This window comes from Echeneis naucrates, chromosome 17, assembly GCF_900963305.1.
Source record: "Echeneis naucrates chromosome 17, fEcheNa1.1, whole genome shotgun sequence".
Taxonomy (NCBI): Eukaryota; Metazoa; Chordata; class Actinopteri; order Carangiformes; family Echeneidae; genus Echeneis; species Echeneis naucrates.
The window spans coordinates 16,101,667-16,115,595 of NC_042527.1; the positions used below are offsets into that span (position 1 = coordinate 16,101,667).

At 40.1% G+C, this 13,929-nt stretch overlaps 2 protein-coding genes across 2 annotated transcripts; both read right to left on the bottom strand.

Moving 5' to 3' along the window:
- Window positions 1–239: 239 nt before the first annotated feature.
- Window positions 240–5,522, bottom strand: and2 (actinodin2). The gene is made up of 7 exons (XM_029524846.1): window positions 5,502–5,522; window positions 5,151–5,269; window positions 4,537–4,628; window positions 3,300–3,344; window positions 2,201–2,364; window positions 879–1,775; window positions 240–650 (listed from the first exon to the last, which is right to left on the bottom strand). The coding sequence occupies exons 1-7, from the start codon at window positions 5,520–5,522 to the stop codon at window positions 240–242; spliced, it is 1,749 nt and encodes a 582-aa protein (XP_029380706.1).
- A 3,897-nt stretch (window positions 5,523–9,419) lies between these two features.
- On the bottom strand, window positions 9,420–13,823 carry LOC115058155 (COP9 signalosome complex subunit 9). The gene is made up of 3 exons (XM_029525474.1): window positions 13,695–13,823; window positions 13,043–13,115; window positions 9,420–9,540 (listed from the first exon to the last, which is right to left on the bottom strand). Exons 1-3 carry the CDS (start codon window positions 13,788–13,790, stop codon window positions 9,503–9,505), a joined length of 207 nt encoding a protein of 68 aa, XP_029381334.1. The 5' UTR covers window positions 13,791–13,823; the 3' UTR covers window positions 9,420–9,502.
- Window positions 13,824–13,929: the final 106 nt, after the last annotated feature.

Genomic DNA, 13,929 nt, shown 5'->3' on the forward strand with positions numbered 1-13,929 from the left:
TACAAACATACATACACATCTACATGTTCTATGTTGCTTGGCCCATTTTAATTGTGAGAGCTTCCCATTACGTAAAAAAAAAAAGAAAAAAGAAAGGAAAATCATTCACTATGTAAAAGCTACAACATGATTTGACAATTTTGTAATGAGCGACTGACTTGTAGATGTTTAGGATCTACTGCGTTTGCCCCATTTTCTATTATTATCTAGCACAAGTATTGCTGTGTTAAATCTGAAATCTACTTATACTGGCTCATGATGCTCTTGAGGAAGTCTTCAAAACGAGGGGCTGCATACTGTGGGACGGCAGCATCCTTGGCAGGCTCATCGGCAGCTTTCTCCTCAGCTGCGGCCGGCTCATCGGCAGCAGGTTCAGCGCGACGCAGGCGGCAGTTGTAGTCGTACTCTGGGTCACAGTCAGGGTCAGGCAGGATTATACCATCCTTGCCAGGCTTTGGGGCCTCAACGTCGGGTGGAGAAGCAAATGTGGCGCAGTTGGGGTCGAATGGATGGCAGAAGGGCTTGGCTGGAGCCTTGATGTCAGCCTTTGCCTCTGAGCCAGACTTCACTGGGGTGCAGTCTTTGTCATAGTGCACAAAGCAGTCGTACCCCTCCTTGGTCTTCCCACGGACGCCAAGCTTGTAGCGGACCTGGTTGATTGATCGATTGATTTGTGTTTTTGGTTCAAAACAGACGAGAAGCAAATTGAAGACAGCAAGTGAAAGCATTATGAACACCGATTTCATTTCACTACATCATTTAATAAACCAATTAAAAAGGAAGACACAGTTAATATAACCATTCAACAAGCAAGATTATGCTAAGTTAGTCAACACACTGAACAATTTATTCCTAGTAGCAGGACTTCAAATTCAGACCTGGTGCTCCGGCAACTGCGGGGGGGGCTTGCGGAGGGCAGCGGCAACTGCCAGTATGCAGTATGGATCATAGCGAGGGTCACAGGACAGAGGAGCAGCAGGAGGTGCAGGTGCATCCTTGGGTGCGTACTCCAGGACGGGCTTGGTGAGGCCGGACAGCTTAGTGGCAGTCAGGGGGTTGCAGCCAGCATCGAACAGAGGGTTGCAGTGTTGCTCTTTCGGAGCGTCTTCAGCAGAGACCGGAGCAGGAGCAGCAGCATTGGTCACACACAGAGGGTCGACTGCTGGGTCACAGCTTGGGTGGAGCAGGTGGTAGAAGCCTGTTGGGGCCTTCTGGACCAGAAGGGGTTTGCAGTAAGGATCCTTGGGGTTGCATTTAAGGGCAGCATAGGATGGAGCTGGGCCAGGAGCCGGGCGGTAGCCATAAGCTGCTCTCAGGTGGTACTGCAGACACTCCACATCCTCAGGGTTGCAGATCCTCAGCAGTTCAGCCCTCTGCTCAGCACTCAGGAAGGGCTCCAAGACAGGGGCATAGTAGTAGAAGCCAGTGGGGCTCTTCAAAGGCATGGGAAGCATGGGGGTGAGGATGGGAGCTGGTACCTTGGCTGGAGCAGGCTCAGGTTCCGGGGCTGCAGCTGAAGGGAGAAGAGGGAAGAGGCAGTAGGGGTCGAGGTAGGGGTTGCACAGCCTGACAGCAGCAGACTTGATAGGGGCGGGCATCACCACTGCAGCCTTCGGCTTGCTGGTGGACTCCGCAATGCACTCTGGGTCATCAGAGTCAGCACAGGTCTTGTAGATTTCACTGAGGTGCTTGAGGTAGTGGTTGAAAGTAGGTCCGTCCTCTGACCTGTGCTTGTTCTGCAGGTAGGCCCTGTACAGACGATCCAGATCCTCAACCTGAAGAGCAGGACAGAAAAGGGTCAAAATGAACATCTTCTTTGATTTAAAATGATGTGCATGCCACAGATAAAAAAAGAAAGTAAAAGTGAATCGAATTTAATCAAATGAACATGTGGCTAGATAAAACCTCTTCAGAGAAAAGCATGTACTTCTTCAGACCGCTGTCTTACATACAGTCTGAATCTTAAACTGCAGAGGTCTCACTGGAATAACAAAAACACACTGGAACATGAGCTACATTAAAAACTAGCAGTGAGATGGGATATTTTATTTATTTTAGTGTGGTCTGGGCAATAATAAGTGGTGTTATGAGAAATTTGAAACCTTTGAAATTTATATAAAAAAATTGTTTAAATCGGTTCTCCATTTTGAAAACTGGTGATGCAAATCTGAATGATTAATATGAAACAAACTCAGCTTACTCCTTCTTGGTTGTGGGTGTCCATGAAGTACTTGTACCATCCCCAGAAGTCTGGGAGGCGTTTGAACTGGGGCAGAGGCAGGACGGGAGCATTTCTTCTGTTACGGACCAGCTTCTTCAGGTTGGCCATGGCTTCAGCTTTCACATCATTAGACACTGCAGTCACTTTCAGGTAAAAAGAAAAAGAAAAAGGTGAAGTAGGTTGACCTGGCAGTAGTATATTTACGACGAATATACTGTAATCTTATTATTGCATTTACAGACTACACATCTCATTGAGATAAATAGGAAGCAGTGGGTTTGCTTAGCTTAGCATCCTAGCACCTCTGCAATATACTGATTATATATATATATATATATATATACTGTATATATGATACAATATTTTCAATCTTTTTGTGGAAGTAGAATATAGAAAGGTTCATTTGTCATTTAATGGAGATTATGCTGAAACAGCTGTTCACTCTGTTTGTAGCTACTCTAACCAGCTGCTGGCTGTAGGTTAGTATATAACTACAGTATCAGTTTTGTCGTTCAAAGCAGATACATCCGCGTGTTAATTAATGTGTTTTGAAAGGATTTCTAGCTTAGCTTTTTTTTTTTGCTGTTGTTTGTTTGTGTAACTCAATACATTTTGTTTGTAGAGCTTCCCTAGAAATAACTAAGAATTCATACAATGCAGCCAAATACAACAATATCACAAATTCTGAGTGCAGAGGTCTCGCTACAGATCAACTGACTCTTCTCTAAGACTCTCCTCTAAGAAACTTTGCAAATCTATTTCTGGTGAGGTTTTTGATAGAATTTTGTGTGCAAACAGGGTCAAGGTTCGTCCCATAACCTCTGATATCCTGCAAGTAGGCTGTAATCACTAAATTTGAGTTTTTTCTCTGTGTTAAATCAAATTTGAAAATTTGTGTAATATTGCCATATTTTTATTGTTTACTTCAGATTGGATTTCAGGGTGCATTATTGTGACTACCACCTACAGGTATGAATGTGCTTATTGACTGAATAGGAGAAAGTAAGAGGATGCAGATTTACAACATATACTGCCTAAAAAGCCAGTGATTCCTACATGCCACATCATTGCTACTTACCCTCCTCCTCCTTGTGCTGCTCCACTGGAACCGCCCCCAGAAACTCTGTAAAACACAAGCAGCAGCCACATGAGCCACAGCGGGGATATTAGCTGACTAGGACCAGATGTTGAGCTTTTGCTTTTACTCAACATCAGGGAAAATGCTGACCTGCTAATAAGCCCCTGGGTGAAACACGGCAGGTGCTGAAGCTCTGGCGCCCCAGCACAGGCTCCATCCTGTAGATTAAACACCCCCCACCCCACGCCTCCTCCAGACCTGTACACGCTCAGCTAGGCTTTGAAAATCAGACTGGGGGAGTTATTACAACTAATGGGGCCCTCCTTTATGTTAACCTGTAAAACTACAAAGAGCAGGCCCTCACACAAACCAATTACCAATGTACTGTTAAGGCAGAAGATGGGAAGGTGGCAACATGTCTGTGAGCATCCCTGTTTAAACTCAAATCAAATGAAATCAAATCAGATTTATTTGTACAGCAGCAAATTATAACAAAGTTACATCAAGGCACTTTACATATAGAGCAGGTCTAGACCAAACACTTTATGAAATTACTTAAAGTTACCCAATTATTTAAAGAGACCCAACAGATCCCCCAATGAGCAAGCACATGGCGACAGTGGCAAGGAAAAACTTCCTTTCCACATGTGGAACATCTCTTGCACCGCCCGGGGTTTCTTTCAGAAGTTTATGGACTATAAGAAAACAGCAGTCAGCTGATTGTGGCAGAAACTTCCGGTTTTATTAATGTGGAAAATCTCCCAAAGGACCAAAGATGAATGTCTCTTTTTCTTTTTTTTATGATTCTGCCAAGATTTAGTTGTAAAGAAAGCTTTGCGTCAAGAAGACGTGTTATTTTAAGAAGATAGGAGTAATCTGAAATAGAGTAATATAATAGCACCCGAGGATGTAACAAGGATTATCTAAGTAGAGTGCTGCTGCTTATATATCTCTGTACTTCAGTCACGATGATGTAAAACAGGCTGAAGTAGAGCTAAGGCCTGTAGCATTAATCTCCAGCAAGTGTACTTAAAACATTAAGTACTGTTAGTATCCAATGTATTTGTGATAAAAAAAAAAAAAAAAAAAAAACAGCAATATGCTGTTTACCGACCTATATTTTATACGCTTTAAATCCATGCCATATTTTATAAACTAATCACATGATTTCCATCTAAAGTCTAGTGGGGTCACCAGTAGTGAACTAGTTGTTGTGTTTAACGTGCAATTATCTCACCTGGTAATAAAACTAGACCTAACAGGAATCCTATGTGGATCAGGGAGAGTGATGGTCGTCCAACACGTGCCATTTTCACTGTGATGTGCATCCTGGGGGAAGAAACAAAAGCAATATTTAATGACAGCAGTGGAGTAGAATTGTATTTGTCACTTGGACTGATCACTGTGTCTTATATGATCCCTTGTGTAAGTTTTTCAGAAACCTGCTATATATAAAGAAATCTATGAGAAGACAATGCATGTGGAACAAAGAGACAGCTTTTATTTAACTGGCTGTTGACAAGACAATGGAGAGGATTGGGGACACGCGATGATAGAGCTTTTCAGGGATTCGTCTGAAATACAAGACTTGAGTTCTGAATATAAGAATATCGAATAGAAAAGGACTGGACCGAGCAATTACTAGACAAAAGCTCAAAATGTAATGATTAGTGCACGAGTGGACGTTACAGCTGCAGCACTAAAAAAGACAGATTGTCTCCTACAGTTTCATTCAGACTCATAAATCGTCCCTTTAATCCAAAAAAGATGAATTTGCAGGCAATTGTTATATTTTCTATCATCTGAAAATATGTCAACTCTAGTACAGGAAGCTCTCGCATCGATCCCTACCTGCAAAGGTGCTGAAGTCGCGGCCTCTGGATCCAGCAGGTCTCTGGATCGAGCTTCTTGACGGGGGGAGGGAGCTTGCGTCGCTGTGGTCTGTCTAAACCCTCTACCTTCCTGTTCCCCTGTATGGGACAGACAAGCAGGGAAACATTTTTAAGGAGCCCACTTGATCATTAAAAACAAAAAGGCATGTCGTACAGCTCTGGCGTGCTGTTAAGCGCTCCATGATTGGCTCCTGCTCTGCCATCCATCCAACCAATAGGGATCCTGTAATTAAGAGAGTTGAGCAGCACGGGTGCTCTCAGTGAAGAAGCATTAACAAGGTGCCATTTAGTGCACAGTTTCTTTCCTCACAGCTTTGGAATTTGAGGTCATCATGTAAGGTGAATCTGTACCTAAGCTACTAGTTGATTTTCAGATTTCGACTTCACATAAATTACACAGTGGGTGGGAATTTAGAAACTGTAAGCTATTAAATCCACACAGCTGCAAGCCTTTGTTACTGGAGCGCAGACTTATGAAGAAGTGCCTCTGGCCATGACAGAGGTGGTGCTGGCAAACACATCGGAAACTGTACAGAAAAGAGGTAGTCCTGACATTCAAGGAACTAAAAAACCTGCATAAACCAAATCTAGTGAAATATAATGTCTAATGGCACCGCATGACGGCTTCAGCTACTGCTGGAGATAAATGGGAATCAGTCTGAGGTGTTTCATTCTAGTGTATCCGCAAGGCAAGACTGACTGCAAATAATTCAAACTTCTCCATAGATAATTACTGTGTTGCATCTGTATATTGACAAACGTGTGATGAAACTTCGTTGAGGATGTCAGGAATGTGAATTGTTGTATTCCAGTGCTGCAGCATTACATCCATTCAATAGTTGCACCATCCTCTTCGATAATCTTTCTAAACTTGTCAGCAGTAATGACGAAAGTGTCCAGACAACTGTTTCATTTCAGTGTTTCTCTGTTTATCTATATATTTCTATATATTGTAAAAAAAATCTTTTACTGAAAATGTAATTAACAGCTTGCTTATTTATATGTTTTTTTTCCTGAACCTACAAATGATTCTCTCAAATCTGATATACTAAAATAATACACAGGTAAAAATAACAAAACCTCCTAAAAACATCTTACATGGGAATGTTTTCATTCAGCGGGCCACTAATAAAGCAAATTGCTGCTGCTGTAGAAGCCAGAGGTGTTGAAGCCAACATGCCAACAAGCTGTTTGTTTGTTTCCTCATGTTCCTCATGGGGGATTGTGCCACGTAGCCTGCACAGGCTGCAGCCTGCGTCAGTGGAACACACAGTGCATGTGCAGCTGACTATATCTATACATAAAGCTCTGTCACATGAATCCGATCATCCCTTTGCTGAAACAATGTGTTAATTTGATTTAATAATAATCTTTTAATCTATTTACTGTATTCAAGTTTGGATAGTTACAATGATTTTATACAACTTACCCACCAATTGTAGCTTACTGTTTCATTTAAACCGTTGCTTGTTTAAACTTCTACTCACTCATTAAGGCTCAATCTGAAACCTGCGGTATTATTACCTTTTTTTTTTTTTTTCTTCCTAAATCCAAATTGGTTGGGCTCCTCCATCGTCTTCTCATGTACCAACATCCGTGTACCTGCACAAACACCTCTGGGGCACAGCTATCCTGACTGGGGATTATCGTGGCATAGCTTCAGTTATACATGTCAATACTCCCCATATTGAAATAAAAATGTGATTAATCTCTGCTTTAGCCGTTTTCTGCTCTTCAGTTCCGAAGTGCTGCTTTTCTAATCCTATACTGTTTGCCCCCACTTCCTGGACTGTGCCCCCATACGCATGAGTGGTGATGACTCAGCCCAGGCTACAGTATGTTCCCTGCAATTTACTCATTTAAGAAAAACTGACACAGTCACATAAAGAGACAAAAGGTTTTCCGCCTTGCTGTAAAGCAGAGCGACCAGAGATGTTGGCCTCCATTGTTTGGGAAATTAACAGCTACATAACAGAAATTTGGGGTTAGAAAGGTTCATTGTGTGTCTCGAGCTATTTGGGAAAGAAAAGCTCATTAAGAACAAAGACTTCAGTTAAATGGCAACGCCTGTCAAATGGTTTTATGTAAGTGCTTTAAGTCTGGGTCAAAGTTGGACATCACAGAGAAATAATTTCACAGTATTTCACTCTTATTATTGGTCGTTAAAAGCTGTGTTAGAGAGTGAGAAAAAGATTGATTCAGTTAACGAAGAAATATCTTCCAAAGTCATCTATCAGCGCTCACAATGCAAGAAACATATAAATGATATGGATCAAGTGTTACAACAGAAGCTCGACTATTAAACTTAACATATGTATTCATCATTTATCAATATTTACACCAAATGAACTCCTTCCGTCCTGCAGCGTGCCTTCATGCATGTGGATTTTGGTCGGTTCATCACTTTATTCTGGCCGTAAATCTCAGCAAATACTGAATTTATGATATTTCAAACAAACATTCATGAAGTTCATATTAAGTTTACTAAATTTAAATCTCCAGAGATGTTTCCAGTCGCACCAGCAGCTTTGATATTTGCTGAACCTGACCTGTGCTTCAGTGCTAAATTAGTACCATTGTGATCATTCTGCTGGACGTCAGCACTCTGACATGTTAGTATGAAAAGCTGACATATAGGCTGAAGGAAAGTATGGCCTCCTCCCCTTTATCTTTTAAAGGAAATGTAAAGTGTAGTCTGTTCTCTCCACAGTGTCCTTAACACCTTGATTGCATTTCATAATTTTTTTTATTATCGAAAAGGGCATTTTGTGTTCTTCCAGGGGTTTAAAGGTTTTATTGTTTCTTGTCTTATGTTTATCATGACCTTTCAAAACCTTTCAAATAAAGCTGATTACTTCCTGCTACTACAGGCACCTCTGTTAATTGGCCTTGATCCTTGAGCCAGTGCTTCATGTTGTAAACTCTGGCCTGTGTACTGTTGTTTAATGCACCATGAATAGTTTGGGGGGAGGTTTATGTGATTAATACTATTGTCTTGAACATTACTTTTGGACATGGCTCTGCTGACAGCACAGTTCTTCAGTGTTGCTGAATCTGTATAACAAGATTTTAAAAACAGTGCAGTTTGCATTTTGTGTTGAGCAGAAGCTTATCAGTCCACAAGTTGTGCTGAATAGTAATAAAACCTCGATATCCTCTTGCTGAAAACTGTAACTTCAGATCAGCTCTCCCATTGGAGCTGATATTAAAGGAGTCTTTCCTTCTACAGTAAATAATTAAGTTTCAGATATGTTCAGATCTGCCTTACTGACAAATAGTATGAAAAACACCTTACATTTCAAAGCAAGAACCCGGCTGCTCTCTCATATATTCTGCTGGCAACATTTCGAGGCAGAGGTGATCAAATATCCAGACTCACAGCAGTGTGTCTCCAGATGACAACTGTTCTCAAAACATCCCAATGCAAAAACTCTGCTGGCTTTCTCATTTATGAGGATAAGTATGTTTTCAGGGTAATATTGTTTTCTGAAGATTCTCAGATTAGATTTTGTGTGTTGGCTACACTGAGTCACAAAATTTGTACTACCTGATGCTGTTGGTTTGTCGGATTAACGTTCACATTCTGTCCTCCAAAACTGCCGAACTAATTCCAGCTACTTTTTCATGTAAAGCATCTTTTTGCATCTAATAAAGCACATCGTTATAATCAAAAAAATCCACATGGACTTAATTTGTTCGATTTAATAAAGTGCTATTTATTCAGTTTTAACCAGATGTATCTACACTTTCATCATACAAATAGTTGCTTAACTACTGTACACATATATACAACTGTAACAGGAGACACCGGTATAAAACCGAATACAAGACAAGGTGAAAAGATATCACACCCAAACATGAAAATAATTTAGGTAATTTTAGCAGGCCACCATTCATCATATACCATCTGCAGTATGTTTAAGGGCGACAGCTTTTGGAGCCTCTGCCCATCATATGTATAATTACGTTCCCAACAGGTGTTCTTCAGCTCCCTGTAACCTGCAATCCAGCTCAGCAACAGTCAAAGGCATGAGCACAATACAGGCTCATAATTTTAACATACCGTATATGAAGGAATCCCTGGGATCTTAAGAATTTCACAACATCTGGAGTCCGGACAACTTTTAAGGATGTTCTGAAAAGCCTGAAACTAAGACAACTATGAAGGCAAATTGTATATCATTAGACGGTAAATGGCTGGCTTGCTTTCCACAAAAAAAAAAAAAAAAAATGTGCTGATGAGTTGTGCAAATATCATCCATCATCCATCATCGCCCCCCCCCCCCCCGTGGACATGTTGGCATGTCCGTCTCACTGGATGTCCTCGTCGTCAAACAGATCCTCAAAATCTGGGAGGAAAACAGAAATGTTATATCATTACGCTAAACTTACATAACAGCTGGACAACAAAACCGTGGCTGTATTTTCAAACGTTTCAGGCAGGCATTTTCTCATAAAGTGTTGGTGGGTCAAAGGGGTGCAGGGTGATAAAAGTAAAAGGATCTGGGAATGCACTTGGTGAGAGGTCTGCGGCGTGTCCTTCCTGTGGGTCTGACAGTTTGTGAGGTCAGAGGTCAGCAGGAAAACTGAATGAACGTGCACGATCATATGTTCCTCGTCCTCTTTTTGCAGGTACACTGCGTTCAGTGCTCACTAAATCCATCTTAAATGAAAATAAGCCTTGATTGTTATATTTAGGTGTTCAGCCAAACCCTGCCATGTGTAATTTGAGGAAGATAAATTTAGCTGTCGTACTGTATGTTCACTAATTGGTGTTGTCTTTCTGATATGGCTCTTTTTATCATTTTTGTGCCTTTTCAAGAGCTCTTACATTAGAAATTCAGTTGGATGCTGCTATTAATCAGCAAATTATTTTATGATAAATGACTAATTTTGTGATGTTTCAACCAAAAATGTTTATAGATTCACTATAATGGGAATTCAATTAATTTCTTCAACATATGACAGCTTAGTTGGGATTTCAAGCGTCCATCAAATGAAGCAAGTAATCTGAATACGTCACCTTGGGCTGTGGAAAGTCATTATTGGTATTTTCCCCCTCTATGGGACTACTAGGAAAAACAATGAATCAAGCATATAAATAATTAATGAATATAATCATTAGTTTGCAGACCTTGGGCTTCCATTGAACTGCAACTAATGATTATTTTCCCTAATTAATCTGAGATTTCTTTCATTGATCTCTGACTACTTGTCTGAAAATACCCATCATAAATCCCTAAAGCCAAATGTGACGTTGCTGAACACAAAGCAAGAAAGCATCAAATCCTCACAGAATCTGGATCTGCATACATTTTCTAAAAAAATTACTTCATTATTAACTCAGTTACCTTAATTATAAGTATGCCGCTTCCTTGTCTTTGGATAGAGTTTCAGCGCCAGAAAATGTTAAAATATGGGTCCACAGCTGTATGTGTGACTTTTACATCACATTTTTCTAAAGACTTTACCAGCCAGGAGCAGGAATCTGCTGAACTCACATATACAAAGTACATATATAATCACAGACATATGTTTAACACACACATGACGAGGAAGGTAAAGCCCAGTATGTCTATATGTGTGAGTGGGCTGCTGTTTAAGCTTTAAAAATATGTCAAACCAATAGTGCATATGTAAATAAATAAAACTTTGATGTAAATAGCTCTGTTGTTCAGTGTGAATAAAGTTTGCTCAATTGCTATTATACACTCTGTATTCAGTCTCCAAACTGTATGTTATGTTCAGCCTTTTCTCAGGAATGTGTTGCCTGTATAACATACTTTTCAAACATGTCATCAAACATACAAAACACCAAACTTACGCACAAATAGTGCATAATGAAAACATCTTTTGAGTGTAACTGAAGCACGTTGTACTCACTGATGTGTAGCTCCAGGTGAGCACAATGGGTGGAGCAATCTTTACTTTCAGGAATTATGTTAAAAGTTCAGAATAACAAATTTAAAAAAAAAAAAGGAGCAGATCTACTCTGTGGTATCTTTATCTAGATTTTCCAGTAATGTATTCAACTGTGATAACGTATATAGCATATGATAGTTAGAAACAATGTGTTTATATGATTTTATTGGCTACTTATACAAAAAAATCATGCAGAAAAAATAAACAAATACCAGCATGCCGTGGCCATACACATTTCTACATGGTTAGGTTTATGATTTATACCATAATACCATCTTAACGATGCGCAGTTTCCATCAGTTTTAGGTAAATGCCATAAAGGAAATAAAGCAATTTCCCCAAAGAACTGCTGTAGCCTAAATATAACTCAGCAGTCTGAAATAACACAGAAGTAGCTGGGACTGTCACAGTCGTTTCAGTTGTGTGACTGTAAAAGAATTAAGCGAGCGTAACACTGGTTGTTTAAATAAATGAACATTTAAAATCCCTTTACAAATGTAGGGCAGGAGATTGGAAGCTGCTTTCAATGAGGCTGGAGACAGTTAAATTGTACACATCTCCATCGGGGGGAATAAAGGCTGCCACCCTAAATGAGCCTCTTAGAAAGCACATCCATCAGAGCTCCTGTTGAGGAGCCTGCAAGGAATTTTTGTCGCACATGGCAAGAAGTTACAGCCGTTTGATGTATGGAGGCCTCAGGACAGAGATCACACTACATTATAAACCACAGTTTGTAAAAGGGGGGTGGCGTACAAGGAATGTTTTGGGGGGCAGTAAAGAAGCTTCCTGCTGTGAAACCAGCAGTGGACTGACGCCCAGGGGTGGAAGAACATCATGTGCTAATAAATTCAATCTGCTCTGACTGACAAGTTCCTACTTGAAGATGACAAAGCCTCAAATTCACTTTAAATTAACTTGCATTGCTACTTTTATTTGTGAAAAATTACAGCTCTACTCTAAGGTTTCATCTACAGTATAAAAGTGTTTTCCCTCTTCAAAACTGTAGTCACTCCCTCGCAGTTGTTTCCCTCTGGCATAGTCAGGGAAATATGGTCACAATTTCCCCTTTCCTTAATAACAGTGGTCAATTATGGCCAGTGATCTTTTTTTCAGTCACAATGAAGTGGACCACTTTCTATCAAAAAGTGATGACATTTTAATTAAATCATGCCATAATTATGATATCAGCTTGCATGTGACCACCAAAATCTAATTAGTTCATTTCTTAATCTAATAGGATATTTGTACCAAACTCATAAAAATTCCCACGAGACATTACTGAGATACCACATTCACAGGAAAGAGATCACGTGAAATGTGATAACAACTGAATGGTGACGTCAGAGATACGTCTTCTGTACGTCGATTCAAATTCACACTGACTCATTCAGAGGAAAATCTTGCACGCAGTTCTTTCTGCAGTTTGACTGTAGAAGACACAGTTACTTCTGTATATTGATGTAAAACCTAATTACAGCAAGAAAAGACAGAGAGAGGAAAAAGAAGGAGGAGAAGAAAGCCCAGAGTCAAGATGACAATCTTTTTAACTGTTTAAATACTCTACAGCTGTACTGTATTTGTGCCTTCTCCCATTGGTTGGTAGCCAATACAGTTTTTTTTGTTGACAACAAAACGTCACTAACAAAACTGGCCCGGATTTTCCAAACACCTCTTGGTAGAATTAAACTAATGCATTTGCAGGGACACATGCTGAAATCCTGTATTTAAACAGATGACGCAGATTGCAGTTGGCAAGATTTAGATTAAAATTGGCCATCTGATTCTCATATCACAGTATATTATTACATCTGGACATTTACACATCTATGTTTTTGTTTTGTTTTTTAATTTAAGTTTGCTAACTCGTCATTTTTATGTAGGGTTCAAGTGTGAAAGTTAATGCGTGGCAAGATGTAATAAAACCTTTACCATTGAAGAAGTCTGCATGAACTGCCTTTTCATTGGCGGCCAGGTCCATCAGCAGTCCTGTGCTTCCCCCAGCCTGCCAGAAAACAAACAGGCAGCAGAAAGGAACCAATTTAATCAAACAGAGTATATATAATCTGTTCAAATGATGAATTAGCCATCGTAAATTTCCAAAACAAATCTGTAAAGACACAATTTTTTAAGTCACAACTTTCTCCCATTTGTTAAATGCCTTTTAATTTGCTACTTTTCCCAAATTAATTACATTTGTGATGTTACAAAACAATTGCTTTATGTTTATAATGTAATCAGTGGTTATTAATGAGTGTTATTCCACCGGCCTTTGAATAACAATCAGTTATTGAACACTTTCAGTGTGTACTTTTAGTGTGAATATGAATTCAGACTTGACACCTGTGGGACTGAGTTTAGGAGAATAAATGTACAGTTTAAAAAAACATGCAAAAACGACATGATAAATTCAGTTCAACAGAGAGAAAGTCTCCCACATTTTGTTGAAACCATGCATGAAATAACTGGAAGCTGCTCTGGAAAAATGACAATGAAGTTCCTACAAAAAACGATCAAACTATCAGAAAGGACGCAGCCTGTTGCAGTTACTTTGTCCAGGAAAACAGCTGATCGGCCAACAGACCTCATCCAGATCCACGTACGGCCCGGCTCCTTCGGGAAACATCTCGTCCACTGCTGGCTTCATGGCGGTGGAGTTTGACTGGTCCTTCAGAGGCATGGATGAACTCAACACCGATATTTTCTCAGTCAAATGTGCAGCCCTGACCCTTCAGCCGCAAGAGCTAAACCCGAGATAATCTGATGATGAAAATAAATCCGATCGGAAAATCAAGCCGGGCGACAAAGGTTCCGCTAAA